Source organism: Ips typographus, linkage group LG5 (assembly GCF_016097725.1).
Source record: "Ips typographus isolate SLU linkage group LG5, UJ_Ityp_2.0, whole genome shotgun sequence".
Lineage (NCBI taxonomy): Eukaryota > Metazoa > Arthropoda > Insecta > Coleoptera > Curculionidae > Ips > Ips typographus.
The window spans coordinates 5,794,805-5,822,474 of record NC_138426.1 but is presented as its reverse complement, the minus strand read 5'-3'; the positions used below and the strand labels follow the sequence as shown (position 1 = coordinate 5,822,474).

General features: G+C 34.7%; 2 protein-coding genes and 1 long non-coding RNA gene across 10 annotated transcripts in view; 2 read left to right on the top strand and 1 right to left on the bottom strand.

Annotated features, from left to right (window-relative positions):
- The window catches only part of LOC145729666 (diuretic hormone receptor-like), a 190,365-nt gene that overhangs the window by 97,587 nt on the left and 65,108 nt on the right, over positions 1-27,670 (top strand). For 5 of the 7 annotated variants that reach the window (XR_014178436.1, XR_014178435.1, XR_014178434.1 and 2 more), the window contains 3 exons: positions 16,371-16,554; positions 17,028-17,124; positions 17,691-17,787. Coding sequence is in view for 3 of the 7 variants with exons in the window: in XM_081980522.1 (XP_081836648.1) it covers positions 16,371-16,554; positions 17,028-17,124; positions 17,691-17,787 (378 nt within the window). In the remaining 4 variants the exon portion in view is untranslated. The remainder of the gene's footprint in view (positions 1-16,370; positions 16,555-17,027; positions 17,125-17,690; positions 17,788-27,670) is intronic. The other 2 variants (XR_014178438.1, XM_081980523.1) reach the window with 1 other exon arrangement.
- On the bottom strand, positions 6,342-7,943 carry LOC145729669 (uncharacterized). The gene has a single exon (XM_081980525.1). It carries the CDS (start codon positions 7,461-7,463, stop codon positions 6,789-6,791), a length of 675 nt encoding a protein of 224 aa, XP_081836651.1. The 5' UTR covers positions 7,464-7,943; the 3' UTR covers positions 6,342-6,788.
- LOC145729671 (uncharacterized) lies at positions 23,745-24,914 on the top strand. Of its 2 annotated transcripts, XR_014178440.1 has the most exons (3): positions 23,745-24,282; positions 24,339-24,507; positions 24,541-24,914. It is a non-coding gene; the product is annotated as an uncharacterized LOC145729671 (long non-coding RNA). The 2 variants fall into 2 exon arrangements; XR_014178439.1 differs by having other exon boundaries at positions 23,745-24,507.

The following is a 27,670-nucleotide window of genomic DNA, read 5'->3' as shown; positions in this document are numbered from 1 at the left end:
ATACATTACGAAACACAACCAATAGCGAACCGATTGATGCAATACGATTAATAAGAATACTTAGCTATGCATGTCAATGAACTGTTACAACTTCAACTAACTATGTTACAAGACGACAAAGTCAAATTTGACTACTTTTTCTATGACTTTTTTGGTGCATCCTTTCGTTCAATCTCCAATAACTCGTTTATTTGTACCATTTTTATTAGAGTTACAATATGTAGTACCCTAGTTAAAAGGTTAAAAAAACTGTAATTTTACACTTGTAAGCCTAATAAAAATATACAGGGTGGATTCTTGGTAAAAATATCTACAAAAGTGATAATTTCTCAATTTCTTTTTGTTATTTTGTAACTGTTATCTTGTATATGCTATGTTGATTTTCTGGAAAAAGCAGCATATTTTATGAAAAATTAGCTAATTTTTTAATCATAGGTTATATCCCGAGACGTTCAAGTTTTATCGGGTAAACTGTGCATAGGTGATTTTTTGCAAAATTTTGCTTGGAAAATGATTGAGACTAAATAATTCGACGATAAAATCCTGAGACCGCAGGTCGAAGGATTTTTTCCAAAGAATTATTTAGTCGAAACCATTTGCCTAAAAGAAAAATTTTGCAAAAAACCTACCAATGCACATTTTACGTGATAACACGTGAACGCCGAGGGGTATATGTCAAGATTATTTCCTGAAAACCCACATTTTAGTTTATTAACAAGAAAACACCATAGTTAGAACACAAATACTAAACTAAACCTGATGAAATTAATGATAATATTGAACTCACCCCAGCAGATGACAGATTTTCGTTCAGCCATGTATATTTTTGTTTACATTTCAAATTGACAATCATACGTCAAAATATTTTAATTTATGTAATTATTTAATGAAAACTACGTTACAGTGATTTATTAATTGTTAATATTGAAGAAGATAACTTAAATTTTATAAGTGTCTAAATCCCGTTTCGTTTAATATCAAATTTTCTTCAAAAAACGTATTCGAAAAAGGTAGGTGGTGTTTAATCACTGTTAAATTTTAGCAGCCAGGGATTTAATCAGTATAAAACGGTTTCCATTGGTGGAACTAGAACGGTTCTCGGAATTTGATTGGCTGCTGGTACAATGAAGGAAATAATCATTGTAATTAAACTGAGCACTAATTAAAATTTTGATAAAAATTTAATCGACTAAATGGTTACTGCTGTAAAACAAATTGTCTCGTGTAATTGCCCTTTTCTGGTCGTACCAATTAAAGTTTTAATTGCCGCACGTTATTTGGGAAAACGTCCGTTCGTTTTACTACTGTTTCATTCAGTTAGTTTTTATTTTTGTGACGTGGAATAAAATTTCCATGAATCTATGTTATTACAAAAAAAGTAGTATAAAAAAAATTTGTCACTAAAGTCCATAAGAAGCCCTTTACTAGAAACTTAAACTAACATTAAAAGCACAAGCTGGTAGTTTACCCTCAAACAAATCAAGACGCCATTAATTGCCTGGCTGAACTTTCGGCTTTAACTTCAATGCAACTGAAAACTACAATACGTTCTGTCTTAAATAGGACTAAAGTTTAATTCTTTTTCTCAAAACTCTCTAATTTAATTAACTTTTTAGGTAAGACTGAACTTGTTATGTTACTAAATATGTCTCCCCAAGCAAATAACCATAAAATTGTAATCGAAATTTTATCAAATATTTTAAAGTGTGTATAACTAACTTCAGAGAGATTAGGGCTGAGAGTTTTCTAAAAACTTGCATTTGTTATTAGTTTTTCTCGTATGCTGCACGAATTCAAACTTTTAGGAAAATACAGTTCTTCAAATTTCAGCATAATAAATTGTTTTTTTTTGTCATAACTGTCAGACCGCTGGAGCAATTTTGATCAAGCAATTATGAAATTAATACTCATTATGTAAAGTTAATGACGTTTGTCACAATTGTCTAGTGGCGTACATACCGGAAAATGTTTTTTTTTCCATTTTCCGTCTTGTTTCTACGTCACTGGATATTTTTTAAAAATGCTTTTAATTTCGTTGTTCTAAATGAAAAAGAAAGTATCTCTTATAAAATTCTGATTTAAAATTTCGTTTACGATGTATAGGTAATTGAGTTATTACGGTTAAGGACCCCAAACCAACCCCACCTTAAACATTGTCTTGGAAATGGTGAAAATTGACTTAAGAAGCTTAAAATATGTCTTTGTAGTCAGTTTGCACAGTTTACGGGCAAATTGAACGACTTTAATATTGAAAATTAACTTGAGTGGGTTAAAAACTGTCTGTGTAGTCAGTCGTCATAGTTATGAGATAAATTGATAGACTTTAGTATTGAAAAACGACTTGCAGACATGAAAAACTACTTTTTCTAGAATTTTTTACTCCAAATTCACTCATTTAAACCTTGAAAATTTGACTTAGAGACACACTAAGTGACTCTGAACCAATGAAAAGTGACATCAGAAGCTTAAATATTGCATTTCAATTAATTTTTAATAAATTAAAGACAAATTTCAATGTTGTATTATTGAAAATAGTCTTAAATACAGGATGTTGCCATTAGGTTTATGAAAATTGAATAACTTTTCATGTTTTTTTTTACTTTACTTTTAATTTTCTTAGGATTCTGGATTATTTTTAGTGCTTTGAAACTGCTTTCAGCTTGGAAAATCGAGTTTCAGAGTTAAAAAAAACATATTTTACATTATCCATATGCTGAAAAAGGTTATTTCACTATTAAATTGACTTCTAGGCACCTGTGCTAAAAATTCGAGCATTTCTTAAAAATGTAGACTGTTTTTAGTGCTTTAAGGCTGTTTCAGCCTTGAAAAATCTAGTTTCAAGACTATCTTCACAGAGTTTTTGACTTACCAGGCCCGAAAACCACTTTGCACAGTGTCCATAGTCTTGAAAATGTAATTTCAAGATTCTTCATTACTAATTTTCATTTCTAAAAAATTTAGACTTTGTTTTTAGTGTTTTAAGACTGGAAAATCGAGTTTTAGACTTTTCAGTAATGAAAAATTTTGGTACTAAAGGCTGCAATATTTACCTTAAAAATAAATTTTTAGAAATGAATTAGTCCGAAAATGTAATTCTGACTGCTTCCTTTGTTTAACTGAATTCTAGACTTGTTTCAGTCCAGATTAAATTGTACGCTAATTAAAGTCCTGAAATAACTATTTATGTAACCAGTTACGAAAAGATCGATTTTGTGTAACGAACGAATGTTTGTAGGGCGAGCGCAGCGAGGTCCTACAATTTGAATGAGTTACACAATAAGACATTTTCGAAACGTGTTGCATACATAATTTTGACCAAAAAGCGGTAAAAACCATCTTTTAAAGTGATTTAACACAAATATTCACTTTCATAGCACCTTGTATAAACAGTGACAACGACATGTTATGATGGATGTCGCCCATATGTTTCTACGGAAATGCATAAAAACAGGGAGTGATGAAATGAACTTTTCATAACTAGTTACATAAAGTGATACTTTATGTAACTAGTTACATAAAGTAAAACGTTTTGTCACTCTAATCAGTTTTGAAAAGTGTCACTTTATATGCCAAAATTAGAAAAATATATTTTTGAATTCTTTTTGGTCTAAAAACGAATTTTTAAGACTATTCCTAGTAATGAATAACAAATTTATAGACTAGTCAGTAGAAATTTGGACTCTCACAAGTATTGTATAATTATTGAATATTGTATAATTAGTTTTACACTTCCTAAAGTGTCAAAAATTAACTTGTAAACCTACCAGATGACCAGAATTGAATCCTTTTGAACCGTTTAAAAAAAAATTGTATTTAATAACCCTGGTAGACAGTGGTAATTGCTACAGTTTTGCTGTTTCACTTTTTTGCGATTTCATTTTAGGACAACCTATATTTCAATTATTTCAATTAAAATTTGCTGCAATTCATTCTTTGTGCTAACCGTGCATAAAATTGAAATACAGGCTAGGCTGTTCAACTGTCATTTTGAAACAAACTGAAACCGTAAAAAAACGATTCAAATTTATGAAAAAAACTGAAATTTGGAGGACTGTATCTTCCTTAGGAAGCGTTTTTAATATTTTTTTTATTGTGAATTATTGACACTTAAAACTGGACCACCCTATATTAAGTTCTTCTTATCTCGGTTTGCAAAACTATAATTAAAAATTCCGTTTTATAGTTTTATTCAAATCTAATGTTTCCCTTCAGTTTTGTCTATGCTAACAATGTTATGTTTTTATAAATATTAACATAGTTTTTAGATAATAATTAATAGTCTCGTACTTTTCCGATTAGTGCAAATTGCAAGACAAACAGTTTCGAAGGGATCAACGTGGAGAGTTTTCAAAACCAAAATTTGTTGTAATACTTGAATACAGATTTTCTGCTTTTGTGGAATACTTTATTATTAAATTATTGATCTAACTTGATATTCTGAAGGCGGGTATCATTAACGTTGTATTTCCCATATAAAAGAATAAAACTGGAATCCATCTGATTACATAACCCGGAAATGGCCAGTTCTATTTCCGGAAATGCATTACATGTTTTACTTTCCGCTGCATTTTCTGCACCGTTAGAAGCTAAAATAAATACAACCGCATCAAAATCGAATATATCAAACCCTTGTGGACTTTTCATGTTATTTAGTTTCTTATCTTTCTGTATGAGCACGTACACTTATTGGTGTTGCTAAGTAAATTCAATTTGTTTAGAGTGGATATGGGCGATCAAATTGAAGGTTATACAATCCTGCAAAAATATTTAGCTCAAGTTAGTGATACCCTTTTCAACAAAAATGGTAAAAATAGCTTTCGTGTTTTAGTGGAAATTTGTATTTGATACTCAATTTCAACTCAAAGTTGCATCGGAGTTAGTTCCAAAAGTTATTACGCAGTCAATTAATGTCGTAAATTTGATTGAAGTTGAAACTGTGAATTGCAGCAGCTTTAGGTGGAAACTTGGCCCAACTGGAATGCAGTACGTAAATAAGCTTTAAGCCATTACGACGAAATTGCTGATTGTGATTTAAAGCCCTTCAATCAGAAACTTTGAGGTATTACGAGTATATCTCTAAGTTCACGTCAATTTTAATAGTAATGACGTTTTGGGTAAATGGTAGTAATTGACAAGTAAAATAACAATACAACAAAAATTTTAAAAAGTTGGTAAGAGACATGTCACGTGACTTTGATAATCCAACTTTCGACTTTTGAACAGTAATTTGAACACTTTACAGGACAGTTAAAACTTGTCAAAACAGTCACGTGACCATACAAAATAGTTTGAACAGTAACTATCAACATCCAGCATATGTAGTAGTATAAAAAGTAGATTACGTTAGAGTATTTCCTTGATATAAGTATGATTTTAATGTTTTTGAGTTAAGTGTTGTGAAGTTTGAGATATTTTTTAAAAAAATCAAAATTTCTTTGACAATGTTGATTGGAATGACACAGTTCTCAAGCTTGACAAGACAAAACAACAAACAATACAACCTCAAAACATTTTTTGAAAATAGCTTTAAACTTGACATCGCTGTTTTGATGGTCATTTTTATATTTTTGGGTGACAAAAGAAAGAATTTCAATGAAATTATCATGTTTCTTTTTTAAATTTTTATTCTAAAATTTCAGTTTTAATCTTTGCAAACAAGATTAGTTATTTACATTTTCTTGACAGGTTTATCTTAAAAAAGTAAATTTTTGTGATATACAGGGTGGACCATAAGTAATGGGACATGGAGCTACAGCATATTCCTGACATCAAAATAATACGATTTAGCGAAATTGTTCTATACCGAAAATTAATATTAAGAAAGATACAGGGTGTGAAAGTTGAAATTTTATTTCTGTTTTTTTATCATATCTTCACGGTCGTTTGATATAAATTACTGAAAGTTGGTATAAAGGGGTTTTGGCAGGCGTTAAATACGATACATTTGTTTTGTAGTAGCTGATAGGGGGCGCTAGCTGCAACCATATTCGTTCCTTCAGGAGACTCTAACTTTTTTTTACGGAAATGAAACGACCATATGCTCTCAAAATATGATTCTAAGATGTTTTCTATGTAAAAAAGGTATACTTGTTGTAAGTCTTAAAAGTTGACTGTTTTCGAGTTATTTAATGTTTTATTATTGCATGCATTGTCGTATGTTAATACGATATGTGCTGTATACCCTTAAGTTACACACATAACAGTTTCTGTATGTAAATTTGACCGTTTAAAATATGTTTGTAGTAAATACAAAATCTAAAAAAATTAATTAGTAAAACTTTTAATAAATCACACAAAATGATAAATTAGATATTAAGTGGATATACAATCATTTGCGTTGAAACAACCTAAACTACAAACTGCTAGAAATTAAAAAACTAGAAATGAAACAGGTTTTTTTGGCCAACAAATGTTCTATATGGCCACCATTGACACTAATACATTTTGAAATGCGTTTCATGAATGACTGCCTAATCTTGAAAAGGATTTCTTCATTTCTAACTTGGTCAGCAGCATTAAGAATTCTTTCCCATAACTGGTCGCGGTCATTGATGGTCTCATTATAAACAATTGTTTTCAAATAACCCCAAACACAAAAATCTAATGGATTAAGATCCGGGCTTCGAGCAGGCCATGGAATCGGTCCGCTTCGTCCTATCCATCGGTGTGGCAAAATAGTATTTAGATAGTTTCTTAGTTGTACGGAAAAATGTGCTGGAGCTCCATTTTGCATGAAATACATATTCTGTCGCAAATTCAACGGTACATGTTCTAAAAGACCACCGAGTTCATTTTGAAGAAAATTTAGGAAGAGTTTCCATTAAGATTTGATGGTAATATGGACCTACGACATAATCTCCAATTATTCCACAGCAAACATTTATTTTGAACTCGTGTTGGAAGTGCCGTTCGGTTATTAAATGTGGATTTTCCATATCCCAAGCATGCATGTTCCGAAAGTTAAATACACCGCGTCGAGTAAAAGTGGCTTCATCGGTGAAAAGAATGTTATTTAAAAATAGCGGATTTCTGTTTTGTTGGGTCCGGAAAAAGTGTGAAAACTCTAGTCTGCGGGGAAGATCGGCTGGTAACAAATTTTGCACAGGTGTAAAATGATATGGATGCAGACCTTCTTTACGAAATATTCGAAGTATTGATGATTTACTCACACCGCATTCTGCCTTCAATCGTATTGTACTTAGTCTGGGATTTTCTGCTACACTAACCAAAATTTCTTCCTCTTGGTCTGCAGTTATAACTTTTGGACGTCCCAAACTATCTTGCTTAGGTCGAAACGATCCAGTTTCACCCAAGCGGTCATAAATACGCTTAAATATCTTGTGATTGGGTTGCCTTCTATGGGGATATATCTCAAAATACTTGCGACAAGCCGTTCGTCCATTAAAGTTTGTTTGCGCGTAGACACATAGCATATCTCTCATTTCTTCATTAGAAAACAGCATGTCTTGGCATATTTTCACAAGAAAACTTATTTCAGCACATGAATTTGACAGATAAACATAACTTTAAAATAAAGCTAGTTGTTATGAACGCCCTTTTTGTTTTTGTATCAAAGCCTACTTAAAATTTAAAAAAAATAGTAATCAAAATCTGCTGTACCTACATGTAAATGCATGCAATAATAAAAGATTAAACTTTAAAAAAAAAATATATATAAAATAAAAAAAAGACTTTTAAGACTTACAACAAGTATACCTTTTTAACTTAGAAAACATCTTAGAATCATATTTTGAAGTCATATGGCCGTTTCAGTTAATGTTAATCTTGTGTACTAGCATTGTACTACAAAATAAGTTTAATTTTAAATTATAGTAAAATGTATTGTGTATATAATACATAAAAATTTACATATTATATAGGTATTGTCTTTATTTAAGGTTTTATCAAAGGACAATAAAAAAAAAACACACTTAATCAAATAAATGTCATACACTTAAATTATTCTTCTTCTTGAGAATGTAAAATTTTCACTATTTGTGGGAGGTACAGCACGTGACTTAATAAAATTCTGTAACATCTCCAACGTTTCCTCGACTTTATCTTTTTTTGCTAGAGTTTTTCCTTTCCTTGAAGCATTCCTTTCATGTTTCATTAGGTCTAAGCACTTTTTTTGGTGGGATGCTGGGTACATCATTTTCTTCTTCATTTTGTTTTCTTATTCTTGTTGTAGGTTTGTCTACTTTGTTCATTGCAAGACATTTTCTCTTGCTCAGATTTGTCTGGAAATTGTACATCTTCATCAATTAACTCAATTGGAGTGACCCAAACACTTCCAATTGATTGTGATGCGGACATTAACGGTGTTGCTACATAACTCTGTGTAACTGTGTGTGTTGCTGGTACATTTACAACACGTCTTCAAAGTCATATTTACTTTGTTAAAATTAATCTTTAATCAAAGCAAATGTTCAATAGGTATACCTTCGTGTTGACATGTGTTTCTCCATAAAGCTCATATATTTATAATGATAATATTGATAATGATGTCCATATTGATTGATTCAGGAGCTGCTGCCCCGGAAGGCACATTTCTCAATGCCCTTCTCTCCTTACCATATTTATCACAAAGATTTTTCCACATTTTTTGGACTACTTCACCTAGATATTTAAAAAAAAACATTCAATTCAATTCAAAGCGCCAAAGCACTAAAAAATTTTACTATACCCGTTGAATCCAAAGTTGAGGCAATGGCTTGCCAAGCATTCTCTTTTTTATTATTGTTTTTATAGTCGTTATGGCTTTTGTCGTATAACAGTGGATACTGTTGGATGATATCTATTAAAAAATGATCATTTTCCCCTTCCATTTTGTCACCGCAAATTAAAATTGAATAAAACTTAAATAAAAGAGCCCGCTTTATTATTTAAAAAATAGGAAATCACAATCACATAACCCCAAAGTCGAACAATTGGCGCGTTTTTCATTCCTTGTCAGTTGGCATTTCGATGCAAAGACAAACGACATATTTGACAAATAACATTCCGAAAAGTCACGAATGGGTGAAACAGGCAGCCGACGATGCACGAAGCAGTAAGAAGCAAGGTAAGAAATGAAAATGATTCATTTCTTACTGCTTACTGCTTGCGGCTCATGCGGCTTGCGCTTATTTGGCAAACTATGAATCAGTGTTACAAGTATATTGTCACACCCGTGTTAGTAGTTACGGTGCACACCCAGTAACCAGCACAGTCAGCAAGGTTAGCGTAATGAGGTCGCTGACTGGTATAAAAGATGCACCGTAGCTCGGCTAAATCACCGAACTCTGGGGTCATCCCCAGAGGGAGGTCACGAGCGACAGTCCGAACTTTCTAGTGCCCGGACGGCTCGTTACACTTGGACGACTTGGCGACACTTCAGAAGGGCTTACGCACCTACCACTATACGTACACACCCACACACCCCCTCTTGGTCAGTGTTCACTGCCTAATAAAGAAGACATACTTAAGCTACGATCTTGTTTCTCTTCCTACGCTACCCCCTAAACGTGACATGGTGGAGGCGCCCCGTTCAATCCCCGTCTATTAATCTTCATATTGATAGACACACCCTCGCCAATTGAAGCCAATTAAGTCACGGGAAAAAGATGAAGGAATAACAGAGAAGAAAGAAGAGAGGCAAAGACCAGAAGAGAGACAAAGAGAGAGAAAGAAAGAGAGATCAGGAAGACGACACAACAATGCCCACCCCAGAAGAATCAAGCGAGTTTTGAAGGACCAGCCTGCAGGTCCGCAGTTGCTTGAACTGAGTAGGGCAATATCAAGAACGGCCTGTAGGTTGCCCTAAACATTTTAGTGTATAGGATCACATATTAGTTTGTATAGTATTGGGTAAGATAAAACTAAATTTTTTGATGACTAGGTTTCGTAAAATAAGTGTATGTATAGTTAATGAAATAACAATTTTTTCTAGACCAGTGACGCCATTCCCGACCTAGGTACTTTGCTGAGGTAGCAAAATCGCGCAAGTATCAGGTGTTTTGTTTATAATAAGGTCAGATGCTAATACATGTTATGTCTGTTTATGTTATTGGAGTCGGGCTTGTTTCCTAATTAATTGTTGACGTTAGGGGCCACCTGATTACCTCGTTGCGTCCATCGACAAATTGACCTGATTAAAGAAGCGAGAAGAAGAGGAGCAAGCCTAGGAGAAACCAGCATCTTCGGATGGGTTCCGCACCGTCGGTTCTACAGCCGCGTGCACCCAGAGTCCCTTAAATGAAGGGCTGAAGAAGGTTCTCCAGATGGGCTTAGAAATGACGATGTAGAGTAGTCCAAAGCAACGTGTGCTAAAAAGAGAGCACGCAATGGACCAAAGATGTCGAAGCTAAGCGATGGATTTCCGCTTAGACAAGGTAGTACCGAGAGAAGGTACTAGAAGATGGTGCCCGGTGCAGGGGACAATTTACGCTTAAATGAGAAGGCAAGAAGATGGACGCAACAACAAGGTTGAAAGGGGACCCAATGAAAGGAATAATTGTTTTTGAGTATGCAAACATGGCAACGTCTAAAAATCGAGAAGTAGAAGTAGTTAAGATATTTTTTCAATAAAGCTTTCCCCACCCCTTTTTTAGCAAATAAGTAACATGTTTTAGTGTTAAGAAGTAATAATTGTTGGTTTGAATAAAGTACATCCCCACCTGCTTTTTAAAGTAAGATTAGAAAATAAGTGAGTTGATTTTGTAAACATGGACTTTTAGTGTTCGGGGCGAACACTTATTGGAAGGGGGAGATGTCACACCCGTGTTAGTAGTTACGGTGCACACCCAGTAACCAGCACAGTCAGCAAGGTTAGCGTAATGAGGTCGCTGACTGGTATAAAAGATGCACCGTAGCTCGGCTAAATCACCGAACTCTGGGGTCATCCCCAGAGGGAGGTCACGAGCGACAGTCCGAACTTTCTAGTGCCCGGACGGCTCGTTACACTTGGACGAGTTGGCGACACTTCAGAAGGGCTTACGCACCTACCACTATACGTACACACCCACACACCCCCTCTTGGTCAGTGTTCACTGCCTAATAAAGAAGACATACTTAAGCTACGATCTTGTTTCTCTTCCTACGCTACCCCCTAAACGTGACAATATTGTTTATTTTTAATGCGGCTTACTGCTTACTTCTTACTTCTTGCGGATTTCAATCTATGAATTCAGCTTAACTCGCTTCATTTTGACGTCTTCTAGCGGACAAACTCTAAAACCAACCAGTCAACTTTTATACGTCTATGGAAAGCCTATTTCATTAGCTATCTACTGACGTATAAAAGTTCTAGACCAGTGTAAAAAGGTATTCAAAGTTAAAGCAAAGAGTGTCAAAATGGTTAAGCTGGATAACTCGCTTAACGCCTTTTAGCGGCCAAACTCTAAAACAATCAAATCAACTTTTATACGTCTATGGAGAGCCCATTTTACTGGTTATCCATAGATAAAAACTCACAACAATAGCTATTTATGTAACCAGTTACGAAAAGATCGATTTTGTGTAACGAATGAATGTTTGTAGGGCGAGCGCAGCGAGGTCCTACAATTTGAATGAGTTACACAATAAGACATTTTCGAAACGTGTTGCATACATAATTTTTTCTAATTTTGACCAAAAAGCGGTAAAAACCATCTTTTAAAGTGATTTAACACAAATATTCACTTTCATAGCACCTTGTATAAACAGTGACAACGACATGTTATGATGGATGTCGCCCATATGTTTCTACGGAAATGCATAAAAACAGGGAGTGATGAAATGAACTTTATCTACTCCTAGCATGGTAATCATTCATTACATAGCTCATTTTGAGTTACGTAATGAGCGATTTTACCGCACTAGTGCGATAATAATCGATTTTATCGCACTAGTGCGATAAAACAACTTTAAATGAAAATTTCTGCTGTAATTGTTTATTGAATTTAAACATAACTTTGATACATTTTTTCATATTTCTCCTTTGACTTGGCAGGCAACAAGCCAGATACCACGTTTGCGGCAGCTTCTTCAATATCTGACGGAAGTTCTTCAGACATGTTCATAACGAAATGCACTTTTAAAAATTTGTGACTGACACTGTTAAATTGTCGCTTAAGTGATATGTGGAAACAAATGGCCACCATAGCAACAACACCAAAACAGTACAGCGTAGATGACAAGATTTAAGGGTAACAAATAACTACCCGTAGCAAGCATATACGAGACGTTCCTAAATAGTTCACATTGCACAAAATATGAATTTTCTTCTTACTTTACGCTGCTTCTGATGGTCGTAGATAAAATGTTGTACATCACCCGTGGGGTATGGCAAATTAACGTACTCGTGTGATCACCACAACTCGGTCTACGACCTCGTCGTGGCAACACTCCCACTCGTGACTATAAAAATGCTCATACCCCACTAGTAATGTAAATAACTATTTTATAACTAGTTACATAAAGTGATACTTTAAGTAAAACGTTTTGTCACTCTAATCAGTTTTGAAAAGTGTCACTTTATATGCCAAAATTAGAAAAAGTATATTAAATAACCGAGTTATTTAAGGTCAAAGTAACAGGTGTCAAAATTGTTGGTAGAGACCACATTTTGAAGGAAATGGAGTTTCTGGTTTCCAAATTAAGTTTTGTGGAATATCCCTTAACCTATTAGATATACAGGGTGGTCCAGGTTTAAATGTCAATAATTCACCAATGGGTAGCCAATCAAAAAATAAGTTGACATGCATTATGTCATTTTCCCGAAGAACGCTTCCTAAGGAAGACACAGACCTTCAAAAGTTTAAATGCGTCGATATAGGGGGATAGTCTTTATTTTCTACGCTCACTGGATATTATTCAAAATTGACAAAAAATGTCTACTTGGGATATTGTATTTTTTACTTTAAAATGGTTCAAAAGGATTCAAATCTGGTCATCTGTGAGGTTTACGAGTTAACTTTTGACACTGAACATAGTCAAAAATCAGGATTTTTGGATTATTTTTTTTTATTCAATTAAACACTGGTAACAGTCCGAATTTTTGGACTAATTTAATTCTAAAAATTAGTGTTTAAGACTAATATCGTAGCATTTAATGCCAAAATTGTTTACTTTCATCAATGAAGAGTCTGAAACTTAACTTTTACTAGAAACATTTGTTTAAAACTCGATTTTTCAGTCTTAAAGCAAACTGAAGCGTCTAGAAGTCAATTTAATACTGACAAAGCGTGAAATGGCATGTTTAAGCCTATGGAAAATGTAAAAATAGTTTTTTAAGTCTCCTATGTCAAAAACATGGTGAAGGTAACCCTAAAACTCGATTTTCCTAGCTGAAAGCAGTTTTAAAAAACTAAAAATAGTCCAGAGTTCTAAGAAAATCAAAAGCAAAGGAAACAAACATGAAAAGTTAGTCTTCAAGTAAATTTTTATCAATCTAATGTCAATATCCTGTATTTAAGACTATTTTCAAGACTAAAATGTTGAAATGTATTTTCAATCTATTAAAACTTACTTCAAATGGAAATTTTAAGCTTTTGATGTCACTTTTCATTGGTTTAAAGTTACTTTTTGGTGTCCAAGTCCATTTTCAAGGTTGAAATGTGTGAATTTGTAGTACAAAATTGTAGATAAAGTAGGTTTTCATGACTACAACCTAATTTTCACTACTAAAGTTTTTCAACTTATCTGAAAATTATAACGACTGACTACAAAGACAGTTTTTAAGTCTTTCAAGTCAATTTTCACAGTTTCCAAGTCAATTGCCAAGGCTAAAATCTTTCAATTTGTGAAAACTGGTCAAAAGACAATTTTTAAGCCACTCAAGTTAATTTTAACCGTTTCAAAGTAAACTTACTGGTTTCTAAGTCAATTTTCAAAACTAAAGTCTTTCAATTTGTCTGGAAACTATGAAAACTGGCTACAAAGACATGTTTTAAGCTTCTTAAGTAAATTTTCACTGTTTTCAAGACAATTTTTAAGTTATGTTGGGTTGATTTAGGGTCTTTGAACGTAATAACTCAATTATCTCGTAAACGAAGTTTCAAATCAGAATTTTATAGGAGGTACTTATTTCGTCAAATAGGACAATTAAAGTAAAAAAAAATGAAATTTTTGAAAAATATCCAGTGACGTAAATAATCAATCCATCTTCCTGTATCTACGCTACTGGAGAATTTTGGCAAACGTCATTCATATTAAGTATTAATTTCATAAGTGCTTGTTCTAAATTTGATCAAAATTGCTACAACGGTTTGACAGTTATGACAAAAAAACACGAAAATTTGAAGGACTGTATTTTTCTTAGAAAGCATTTTTTAGGAAAATGACATAATGCATGTCAACTTATTTTTTAATGGGCCATGCAATGGTGAATTATTGACATTTAAAACTGGACCACCCTGTAGATATGGAAAGGATGGAAACAACTGCGTGAAAATGATCAAGGAAACCGAATCTCGTCTTTAAACCAACAAGTTTCCTCGAAAATTGCATACAGGGTAACCCAACTTTGACAATTTTCACTTTTTGAATCATCATCTTACACCAAAGACCCAAATGGTGATTTTGGAGCACACTATCTAAAACAGGGGAAAAAACGTATTTTTTAGTGGTTTACCGTTGCTGTGTCTCGAAAAATAGCCGAGCTATAGACAGATAAAATTTCAAAGCACATTTTCAGAAAAATGGTGTTTCTGCTCCCCAAAATGAATTTTTTTGGAATATCTCCTAACTTAGTAGAAATACAAAAAAGTACAAAGGATGAAAATCGCGTAAAAAGGTTAGGGAACCTGAACTGAACTTGGTCTTTAAACCAACAATTTCCCGCTAAAACTGCATACCGGGTGACCAAACTTTGACAATTTTCACTTTTTTACTCAACCTGTACATACATCAAAGGCCACCAAGGTGATTTTGTAGCACACCATTTAAAACAGGAGAAAAAAACGTCGTTTTTTGAGTGGTTTATCGTTGCTGTGCCTCGAAAAATCCATAAATAGGCACTTTTACACACAAATTGTGGTTCTGGTCTACAAAATAGATTTTGGGACATATATCCTAACTTAGTAGAGATACGTAAAAAGTGCAAAGGATAAAACTTACGTAAAAAAGTTAGGAAAACCGAATGTGGTCTTTAAACGACAATTTCCGTCTAAAACTGCACACAGGGTGCCCAAACTTTGACAACCTTCACCTTTTTGACTCATCCTGTACATCAAGGACCACCAAGGTGATTTTGGAGCACACTATCCGAAAGACGAGAAGAAACGTAATTTTTTTAGTGGTTTACCGTTTCTGTACCTCAAAGAATAGCCGAGCTGTAGACAGGTAGAATTTTAAGGCACCTTTTCAGAAAAATGGTGTTTCAGATCCACAAAATCGATTTTGTGGAATATCTCTTAAACTAGTAGTTATATGGAAAAAGCTCAAATAGCGATACTTGACTAAAAATCCCTAAAGAAGGTGAATCCGTGCTTTTAAGGGCAAAATTCTAACCTGATACAGGGTGACCTCAAGAACGTCGAAACACTTGAAAAAATACGACATTACGACGTTGTATGTTACTTTTCCAGAAAACGGGAAAAAAAATGAAATTCTCAATTTAGTGATTATTTTGTTTCTTTTTACAAGCAAACAAAAATGCAGATTTTGAAAAAAGTGAGAAGATTTTTCACTGAGAATTGCCTAAAGTTTGCAAAAATTCCGATTACTTCCGGAGAGATCCAACAAAAAAATTACATATTGAAAATAGTTAGTTTTTTATATTTTTTTATTTTTTAGTTGATTTTACAAATGTTCATTTTGTGGCCTAAATTTATTAGAACAACCTTTTGTTCTTAAAAATTATTTAATATTTTGTTTCTGTATTATTTAGTGGTCTTTGCAGACAACTCCATTAAAATACAAATTTCAGTTCACTTCATAGGTATAATAAATCGCACATTCAATAACAGCCAAATTCTTCTTCACAATCTTCAAGCACACATCCAAGATTGTCACTCCTGGAAATTTAGGCAACACTTTTCAAATAAATGAATCTGTTAATAAATATACACAAGAAATGGATAAACCTTCATATTATTCACATTTTTATTTCAATATTTACTAGCAGTAGACTGATAATACTTACATTCTGTCAAACACAGATTGCTCCTTAATTCGACGTTTTAAGAATTGCAGAATAGACTGTACGGGTGTGCAAGCAATCAGGACTGAACATTGCACAGTCCTATTGAGTCAATAATGTTTTATTGGTTTAAGGGAATTTCAATTAAGCTTAGTGCGAACGACGTGCATTCTTTCCAAAAGGTTTTGATTTAATGGTTGAATTATCCCCGGATAACTCTAATGCAGATTGGCTTGTGAAATTTTTAATGAGAAAATTTTGATTTTAGAGAACGTTACTAGGAGATGCTACTTGAATGGAACTTGGTCGAGAAACAAGTCACTTTATGATGCATGTACTGCCTTGGATATGTTTCCACCTACAGTGGACACCCAAAGCAGTATTTACTTGATTGGATACCTAATTAGCTCAGTGACTCTAGCTATAGCAATTTTTATATTTACATATTTCAAGTAAGTATTTCAGCAATCTTATACCAAATATTTTATCTGGTAGAAAACTGCAAACATGACTTTCCTTTAGGAAACATACAAGAAAGCTCGTAAACCATAAAAAGCTAAATAATATTTACCATCAGTCTATTTTTAACATGTTTCCTTCTGATTTTGTCAAGCTTTTCCTGGTTTAGACTTAGTTTAAGATAAAACTTAAGAATATTTGGCGTTTCACATTTAAAGTACAGAGTGAGTCTTAAAATTTTGTAGAAAAATTGTGACGGAAAATACATTGTGTTCATCAGTATTTATGGGTTGAAAATGTCCTTTATTAATCAATAACTGTCATGCAAACTTTCAATTTTCATGTTGATTGCATTAAAAATTATTGTATAGCTTTGACGAAGTATTAAACCAACACCTTGTATAAAATTTCAATTATTTACGTCATATTGTTATTTATTCTAGTTCTAATTATTGTATTTTTCCAGAGAACTAAGATGCCTACGCAACAAAATACATATGAACTTGTTTTGGTCGTACCTCCTCACTTACTGTATGTGGATCATCATTCTTATTGGAGTGAGTGTGTGTATTCCGTTATATTTAGTTTTGAATTATTTTGTACATATTTTCCTATTAATTATCATAGAAATAAAAATTCAAACTGTTACCTATGGTCCCATAATATCTTATTGAAAAGTCAGTGTTCGAATGGTACAGTAATTTTAAAGTGTTCAGTTATTGGAAAATCCTGTTTTCCACCAATTTATCCATTAAATCGTGATGCAAAACACAAACTTCTCGCAAACCGTTTACACAAACAGCAATAGTATAGCAACAAATCTGCCAATTAGAATATTTAACATAAATGGCGTAGGACACTTTTTGAATTACATTACCTCATTTAATGAGTTTTTTTTAACAAAAAACACTTTTCGTAACCTCATGGAACTTCGTTTCGGGAAATTCGTTTTTTTATTCCTCACCAGAAGCGAGAAAACTTTTAATTGAAAGCACTACATACCTGGTAAACTACGTTCTGGAAAATAAAATCTTATCCCCGAAGTAAATGTAAATTTGCTTCTTTTCCCTCTCAGAGCGACACGTAACTTTTTCTTCTCCACTAAAACAGATAACTTTATGTTTGCCAGGTCAACTTCCGGGTGCATATGGCCGTAACTTGCGTTTTCCTCGTGACCCTCCTCCATTATTTCCACATTACCACGTTCTTCTGGATGTTTGTCGAAGGTAAGTGCTTGGTTAAAGCTAGATTTACTATTATTTGTTGACAAACAAGCTGATAAAAACATAAATAAAAAATTATAATACAGAAACATTGACTTTTTACATTGGTTTAAACCGAGTCAAAGATTTTTTAAAAATTGATTTTAAAAACCTACATAAATGCAAATTTAATATAGCACAATAGTTTTTATATTATTTGTTTGTTTTTACCAACCCTGTATATGAGACAAAAAATGAAGATTATAGACCATTCAAACGATTAAAACTCTGGAATCATAGCCATAATTAAAAAATAGGTCTAAAACTCAGTGCCGTACTGCCAAATTTTCACCAAAAGTCCTAGTTTTAGTTAAAAAATAATACTAACCAAGACGAAAGAGACAAATATGAAAATATATTTAACAGACATGAACACAATGTAGCAGGTAATTTGATAATTTAGGCAATTACGGACTTGAAACATTTACTGGGCACGTTAAATTAAAACTAAAACTCAGTGCCGTACTGCAAAGATTTTACAAGAAAAACTAATTTCAGTGAGACTATCATATCCAAGGAAAAAAGGTGGAGAAAATACACCTCATTAACATAAAACACACTCTGGCAGATAACTTAGAAATTTAGGCAGTTACGGACCTGACACTTTTGCTAGGAACAGTGAATTGTTGCTAAAATCCAGAACCGTACCTACTGTAAATTTTAACAAAAAACTTCTTACTTTTAGTTAAACACTAATATTTCAAAAGAAAGTGACAGAAAATACATTTAACTGACATAAAACGTAAGTTGACGAGTAACTGAGGAATTTTGACAATTACGGACCTGAAACGCTGAGTGGGGACAGTAAATTAATCCTAAAATTCAGTGCCGTACTGCAAAATTTCCACAAAAAATCCTAGTTTCAGTAAGACGACATTAATCAAGAAATAAGGTGCAGAAAATACACTTCCTTAAATAAAACACACTTTAGAAGATAACTTAGAAATTTAGGCAGTTACGAACCTGAAAATAGGGACAATAAATTAAACCTAAAATCCAGGATCGTACTGCAAATAATTGGTTCAGTTAAAGTTTTATTTGATTTTTAGTAACATTTTTTCAAATGGGACGTCCTGTATATTATTAAGACTGTAGATTCTGCATATTTTAAGCTTCAAAATGGCCTACTATGTTCTATACCGAAATTTTAGGGTTTGTGAGATATTTAGAGTCAAAGTTATATTTACTTTAGAAAAAGGAATACATGCAAGTTTGTGCCCTAATTGCCCAAAAAGTAACTTTCTTTCAAATGGGACACCCTATATATTATTATGTCTGTAGATTCTGTATACTTTAGGCTTCAATCTGGCCTACTATATTATATACCAAAATTGTGCAGATAGTGAGATATTTTGAGTCAAAATTATATTTAGGTACTTTTGTAACATCAATGCATACAAGTTATTGTTTGTATGTATATTAAAGCTACATTTACAATCCCTTCCAAGTCCACTTCAAATTTGGCAGTGCTCTATTTACCATTTACAATGACATGAACAATCCAGAATGAAAAACATCAGCAAGTGTGATTATCGTATGAATTTTAGGTTTAAAAAACAAAAATCTGTGGAAAATTCAAATTGTCTTCTTCTTCTTTCGGTGCCGTGCCTGTCTTCAGGCGTGGGCTATCTTCATGACAATTTGGTTGAATTGGTCTCTATCCGTCGCTACTCGGAATAGTCGTTCTACTCCCAGTCCGGTCCAATTTCTGATATTTTGCAGCCACGATAGCTTTTTGCGACCTATCCATCTTCTGCCTTCAACCTTTCCCTGAATGATCAGGCGAGGGATGTGATATTTAGTACTTCGCATTATATGCCCGATATAACTGACCTTTCTTGTTTTTATGGTGTTCAGGACTTCTCGATCCTTATTCAGCTGTCCAAGTACCTCTTCATTACGGGTATGTGCAGTCCACGGGATCTTGAGGATTTTCCGATAGCACCACATTTCAAACGCTTCTATTTTATTCATGATGTCAACTTTAAGCGTCCATGTCTCACATCCGTACAAGAAAATGCTCCATACGTAACAGCGGAGTGTTCTTAACCGCGTCTGAACTGTGAGGTTTCTATTAGTGAGAGTTGGTTTCCATTTGCTGAACGCCTTACGAGCCATTTCAATCCTCGCTCTTACCTCTTCGTTGCACGTTATGTCATTGTTCAGCCAGCTCCCAGATATTTGAAAAGTGCTGTTGTGTCCGTTGATTGTAATCGGAATTGGTTCCGTGTTCATTCTGCCCACAGTCATCCATTTCGTTTTCTTCATGTTTGTATTAAAACCCTATCTCCGACCAGCCTCGTGCACTCTATCCAGCAGCATTTGCAAGTCTTCCATGTTTTCTGCAACGATGGCAGTATCATCTACGTACCTTACGTTGTTTACAATTTCGCTACCTATCTTTACTCCCTCTGTGCTGCCATATAAAGCCTCGCGAAATATGTTTTCTGAATAAAGGTTGAACAACAGGGTTAAGGAAGGGGTGATAAAACACATCCCTGTCTTACTTTGCTTTTTATTGGTATTTCATCTGTAACGCTGTCATCTATCCTGACTACTGCTGTTTGACTCTCATACAGGTTTATCAAAAGGCGCATATCATGATAGTTTACGTTATATGATTTCAGACATAGGAAAAGTTTTGTGTGTTTGACTCGGTCAAACGCTTTTTCGAAGTCAATAAAACATATACCTATTGATATTTTTTCGAAACTCTCATGCAGAAAAGGGCTTCGCGTGTGCCTAGTCCGCTACGAAATCCAAATTGTTCTTTTCCAATACTGTGTTCACATTTGGCATAAACTCTGTTGAGGATTATCTTTAAGAGTATTTTTAAAGTGTGACTCATAAGGCTAATTAATCGGAAGTCATTGCACCTGTTAGCTCTGTTGTTTTTGAAGGCGATGAAGATCGATTTCTGCCAGTCGCTGGGAAGTTTCCCAGTTTGATAGACCTGGTTGAAGAATGCCGTCAGAACAGATATGCTTTCGTCATCAAGTAGATTTACCAGCTCTATAGGAATTTCATCGGTTCCTGGAGTTTTTCGTGCCTGTGACTGGTGTATTGCTTTTTGAACTTCGGATTTGAGAATATTTGGACCTTGTTCTGCCATATAATTAGTCAGTAGATCTTCTATCGTTTCGCGGGTCTAGTCTTCAAACAGTTGTTGAATATACTGTTGCCATTCATTACACTGATATTCCTTTGTTAACAGTGCCTTTCCATCATTGTTATGCAGTACTGTTGTGTTTTTTCTTTTATATATGCCAGAATGTTCTTTTAGCTTTCTATGTAAATTAAAATCGATTTAAATAATAGAAAACAAAAAATCGTTCTAACCTATAAATTGGTCATTTTGCTTGCGTCTGCCAAGCAGCTTGACGCACTTCGAAGTGCACTTTGAAGTCAAATTGGAATTATTTTTTATGTAAATGTCACTAGAGACGTCCATATGTCAAGCGTGCTAATTTTATAACAAAGTTGACTTTGAACTGAAGGTGAATGCAGCTTAATTGCCAAATTAGTACGTTTTTTCAAATGGGACACCCTGTATATTATTGGCTCTATAGATTCTGCATACTTTAGACTTCAACCTGGCTTACTATGTTCTATACCGAAGTTATGCGGTTTTTGAGATATTTACAGTCAAAGTTGTATTTACTTTGGGAAAAGGAATACATGCAAAGTGTTGTATGTGCCTTAATTGCTTAAAAAGTACTTTTTTTTGTTTTTTTTTTTTAAATGGGATACTCTGTATATTATTAGGTAATAAATTATCTGATAAACGGTAAAAATTAGACATAACTAACTCTGAAGAAACAAAAATGTACAGGGAGTATCAATGTTGGGCACCCTGTATGCTAATGATTTAAACTGTATCTTCGCACAACCATAAGTGCAATTTTTGTGTTTCTTTAAGCTCCCTACAGATGTTAACTGAACTTGTTTGGAAGTGTAAAATCCCGCTTTAAATAAATAATCAGCACTGGATGTGCCTTTGGCCGTACAACTGCATTAACTCTGGGAATTTTAAATGAAATCAGTAATGTGAAACTTGAGATAGACTGCAAATAAAGGCCTTTGCTCAGCTGGAAACTGCAATTCGCTTGAAGATGTGTGTTGAGTGACTCGAAGCTCATTATGCTGTATTCATGTAAATAAAATTAATTAGTTGGGTGGATCTATTGTCAAAACCACGAATTTACACAATTTTAAATTGATTGCAGAAATGTAACGGATTTACAGAACGTTTTTCCTACTTTGATAAAAAATAAACTTATTTTTAAAGTTGTTTTTTTAGATTTATATTTGCTCTTAGCATTTGCCACCAAAGTGTCAATTTTAATTGGAATCAAATTGATGGAGCCTGAAACGTGCCTAAAACCGTTATTAATGATTGAAGTCAGGTGGGAGATTAAAGATCTGTCCATGGAACTATCCAAGATTAAAGCATATTTTTAGTGCCACATGAGTAACAGTAAATAAAACTTTCTGTTAAATTTGTAATATAATTAGTAATTCACTAGTTTTTGAATGAAACACTTTAAAACGTTCTCTTTAGTACCCACGCTGGCTGTTTGGAAGCTAAATAATGACATGAATAATAGAGCTCAGATCGTCTGATATGATCTGAGATTGTAATTATTTAATAGTAAATTTAACACTCGAGAACTTCGAAGCAAATGCCTTTTGGAAATGCAGATTGCAACATAGTACCGGCAGTTATTGCCTCTTCTCTCATAATGGGAAAAATAACTACTGAAAATTGCTTTTAAGCATTTCCACTTTTTGATGCAAAACGGAATTGTGTTAGTCAATCATCTACACTTAACAAAACCAATTCCAACTTGCAAGCGGTTTAGAATAAAAACGGGAATACTTTTAAAAGACTAATTTCCTTCCAGAAATCAACTTATACAACTCTTAAAATTAAATTACACACTGTGCTCGCATTTAATTTAACTAAGGGATCTGATTTAATCAAAATTTATGTCGAACTTTTAAATACTTTAAAACTGTAATTATTGTATATATATATATATATAAACAATCTTTATTTTTCAAAAGAAAAAACGGCTATCGACCGTTACGGTCTTTCTGCCTATGTATACATGGTTTTTTTTTATATGTACAGGTTATCTTATTTCTAATTATCTAACAAAAAAAATAAAAAATTGTTTCAATTAAAATGTTCTAACAGGGTGAGAGCGGGGAAAAGGTAACGGGATTGTCTGGTCTGTCTTGTTATGCATAGTGGATTTACAATTGTCCAGTTGTTTGGGTTATTTTTCCACTTGGTTTGTATTTTAGTCATGTTCGTACGTTCGTAGAGAAGTTGGTTGGATGGGTTGTGTAGTGGGTTTGCAGGATGTCGTATTTTTGTTATTAGTCTTAGAGCAATCTGTTCAGTAATTTGTGTATATTTTTTAGTCTTGTCCGTAGCGTTTGCTCTAAGTAAGTGTCCGTAGTCCAGGACCGGTCTACAGATGGATTTGTATATTTGAGTTGCCGTTTTGGTACTGATGCCTTTGTTTTTGTATGTTAGTGACCTAAAGTGTTTTGTTCTTTTAATAATTTCAGTCCGGACATTTTTAAGGTGCTTTGTGAATTTTAGTTTTTGGTCCAGTGTTATCCCTAAGTATTTTACGTCTTGTTTGGGATCAGTTGTGTGTCCGTCTGCGGTTATGTTTGGTGAGTCGTTTTTTATTTGATGGTTCAGTAATAAAAGCTGGTTTTTAGTTGCGTTGGGCGTTAGTCTCCATCTGTAGAATCATGTCATGGTGTCGTCAGTAAATGATTGTAGTTTTAAAACTGCTTTTGGCGTAGTTTTGTCACAATAAGTGCAGTGTCGTCTGCGTATTGTAATATGTATGCTGTTTTGTCAATTTGATTTTTGTCTTGCTTGTTATGGTTGTATATTGTTACGGTTCAATTTTCTCCGTAGGGACTTACCTGGTGGTTTTTGTAATTCATTAATTCATGTTGCTTAATTTGGTTTGTTTACTACTGTTTACCTCTTTACGTTTGTTTATATCTTAAATCTTCAAGTCCGTTAATAGATGGCGTTACAGGTGTCTTATCTCTTCTCTTCTTTTTTGGTTGGTTAAATTCGTTTCACTGCTGTCAGCGGGCTGTCGCTGTCAGAGTTCTGTCTGTCAGCTTCAGTTCGGCTGTCAGTGTGTTTTAATCTGGCTTTTCTTTTACTGTTTCCTGTTGCAAATTGGTTTTTAGAATATTCTAGCGTAGTTAATTTCCCCACCTGACTTCCGGTTGTGTCCCTGGCTATTTAAGCTCGGGGGGAAGCCATTTTGGCTCCTTTTTGACCAGTGACCTTGCTGTGAGTGGTGAGACCAACAGCAAACCAGAGCCACCATTTTGTTGAACTCATCTAGTGAGGATTTTGTGTGGTCTGTTGTCGCTTCAGGCGGATTTGTTTGGTCCTCATAATTTGCAGCTGGGGTAAGTTTTCCTTTCTTGGTCAAGGGTTGTAATCTTATGGAAATGTGCTTGTGCAGGTTTTGTGCCAAATTTGTAGCCGATTTGGGGGCAGGGAGGAAAGAAAAACTACCCTTTCGACCATCAGAAAGGTAGCTATAGGGTTTTTGGAGAAAGCCAGGGCCTTATTCGTTCTTTGCTTTAAAAGGGTTCTTCGGTGAGGCTTTGACCACCTGAAAGGGTTCTTCGGTGAGGCTTCATCCACGCGGATTCAAATTGTAGTCCAGAGTAGGCCACCAAGTTCCATACTTCTGGGGGCTGTTACTGAGCAGTCTTCCAAGCCATAGAAAACCTCCCGAGACTGAACTGAGTTGAACTCCCAGTGGAGCAGTTTGGTTCACCGAAGGTTGACAGGCAAGCTCCCTTACCTTTGACTAACCACCCTGATTTTTCCCCTATCGTAAATATTTTTTTTAAATATCTATAAAAGCCATCAGGAAAATAGTATTGCTAGATTGTGCTAGCCAAATCGCTCAGATCTATCTCTAATTTTTAATTCTATTTATTTAATTGATCATTTTATTTTATTTTCTTTGATTGTATTGGGACCGACCCAATTTATTATTAATTCAATATACGTCATTGAATCTCTTTTACCACTTTGTTTTAATGTACAAGTCACAGGGCCTTTAAATAAGCCAATTATCAACATATCATTGGCAATAGACTTAGTTCACCGGCTGCATTGTCACGTAAGTAATAGTAATTTGTTGCATTTTGTTGTACTTTGGGCCAGGGGACTGTCGGAACATCAGAAAGGTTTCCAACTTTGTACCTGCTTAAAGTTGGTGGCGCTTTGAACCCCTGAGTTAGTCGAGTATTTGCACACGCGTCCTAAGCCAGTCCACTGAACCAAGGTTTAGTTTAGTTTAGTTTTTTTGTCTCATGCTCAAACCAATTTCACGTGTAGCAATTTGGCGCCCAACGTGGGGCGTATTTTTGAGAATTGAGCAGCTTTTTACAACTTCCTGGTGACTTGTACATTGAAAATTACCTTGTTACTAACCAATTTATTGATTTATATTTGACTTAATGATTCACAACATTGTTTGAAGTTGGTTTGTATTCACCGATTTATTGATTTATTGGTTTATTGATTTTGTTTTATTGAAATTCGGTGATTTATTGATTTGATATATTGTTAGTTGAATTTTTTTTACCGTATTTTGTTCTGTTGTGAAAAATATTCGAGATGGAGTATAATATGAACATTTTACACTTGACTAAAGACATGCTTCGTTATGAACTTGCAGTTCGAGGTATGCCTACCTCAGATTCAAATACTGTTGACCAATTACGGGCTGCTTTCCGTCCTCTTTTAAAATTAGAAAAGAAAGGCAAGGGTTTGAAGAACCCAGCTTACCCTTTTAATGCCGAGGAAGAACTTGACACGATAGCTGAAGTTTTTGCTCAGGCTTTAAAACTCGTAAAGGAAATTTCGGGGGCTGAAGCCAGAAATATTTTTGAGCGGGCACAATCGCGTTTTATGCATTTGTACCAACGTTTAGATCGTATTCCTTTGGGGGGATTATCTGCTGATCTGATTGAGAAGCGTGCTCAACTGACTGTTGAGGTTTTGTCAACTTTAGACCAACTTGATAGGTTGTTAGCTTCAGAGCCGAATTTGAGCTCCGCTTTTGAACAGAGTGTTTCTGATAACGAGTCAGTATTGAGTGACCGGATTGATAGAACCGCCGCCCACAAATCTACACCTAATAAATCTTTTAATGGGGGCTCTAAAAATTGCCGTGTAGACAAATGGGGTCTTAAGTTTTCGGGGCATACTGATAAAATGTCAGTGCATAACTTTCTTGAACGAGCTACCGAGTTACGTTTAGCTCGCGGTCTTTCAGAAGCGGAACTGTTCGATTCGGCTATTGACTTGTTTTCCGAAAAAGCTTTGAATTGGTTTAGGGCAAATCGCGATCGGTTTAATGACTGGCAATCATTATCCGAACTTTTGACTCGACATTTTGAACCTCCAGACTATCGTGCTAGGTTGTTTAAAGAGATTTTAGACCGAACGCAAGATACGTCCGAAACTATTGTGGACTATCTTTCCAACATGAACGCATTGTTTAGGCGTCACGGTAGACTCTCGGCTGACGTGCAGTTGGATATCATTACCCGTAATTTGTCCCCATTCTATACTACTCAGCTTCCAGTTGTGTCAACATTGGAGGAGTTGGAGAGTGAGTGCTTGAAACTAGAGGCGAAAAAGTACCGTGTTGATCATTATGTACCGCCATCACGCAGGCGCCGAGACTTTGTCGAGCCCGATTTTGCTTTTATTGAATCTTCAATTACATCGGAAAGTTTTACTCCGACAACTGCCCCAATAGCTGCTTCTTATTTACCACCTTCGCCCACCACATTCCCCACCAATGTGGCCGCTCATTTGCCTCAGAACTCTAGTTTTCCTCGTTCAAACCAGGCCGATTCAGCTTCTTCTGGTAATCACCTCAACCCTCGCCCCAACCTCGCTAGATGCTGGAATTGTGATCAGACGGGTCACTTAAATAGAAATTGTCCGTTGCCACGCAAAAGACATTGTTATCGGTGTGAAACACCAGACGTTACCGTGAGTACTTGTCCCAAATGTCGGTCGGGAAACGCCTCTCGGAGGAACTGATTGGTCGCGCGGTTTCTCCTTCGCCCAACTTTTCGACCATCGAATTGCCCCTAAATAATACCAAGTTTTTAGACTTCATTTTTTCACACGCCCAGGGCGATGAACGTCCTTACTTGGAAGTTTCAATTTTGGGTTTAAAAATGTTAGGTTTGCTGGATTCAGGCGCTTCACGCACAATAGTAGGACAAAGTGGCTATGTTATTTTACAAAATTTGGGCCTTCAGCTAGTTAGAAAGCATAGTAATTGCACGGTTGCCAACGGTCAAGTCTGTGCTAGCATAGGTTTTATTTCAGCACCGATCACTCTTATGAATAAAACCCACTTTGTTGAAGTTTTGGTATTACCCGAATTAAGTCATCAACTTATTTTGGGAGTTGATTTTTGGAAGGCAATGAAACTGATTCCTGATTTACAACAGGATGTCTGGCACTTTGCTGACTCTCTACCACAGACAGAAGTCTGCGGTGTGGTTGATGCGGAACTGTTGTCTGATTTAGACCGGCAGGCTCTTGATAAATTTGTTAAGGAGAGAGTTTTCTCATCGGGAACCGGGCTTGGCTGCTGCAAAGTAGCTGAGCATGTTATCGAATTGTTGCCTGGCACTTTGCCAATCAAACAGCGTTATTATCCTGTTTCACCTTTTAAGCAACGGCTTATCGATGAGGAAATTGATGAAATGTTAAAGCTGGGGGTTATAGAGCCATCAAAGAGCCCGTGGT

What these genes read in the sequence shown, in the direction of transcription:
- LOC145729669 (XM_081980525.1), bottom strand. Translation starts at nt 7,463, where the DNA reads ATGCTGTTTTCTAATGAAGAAATGAGAGATATGCTATGTGTCTACGCG.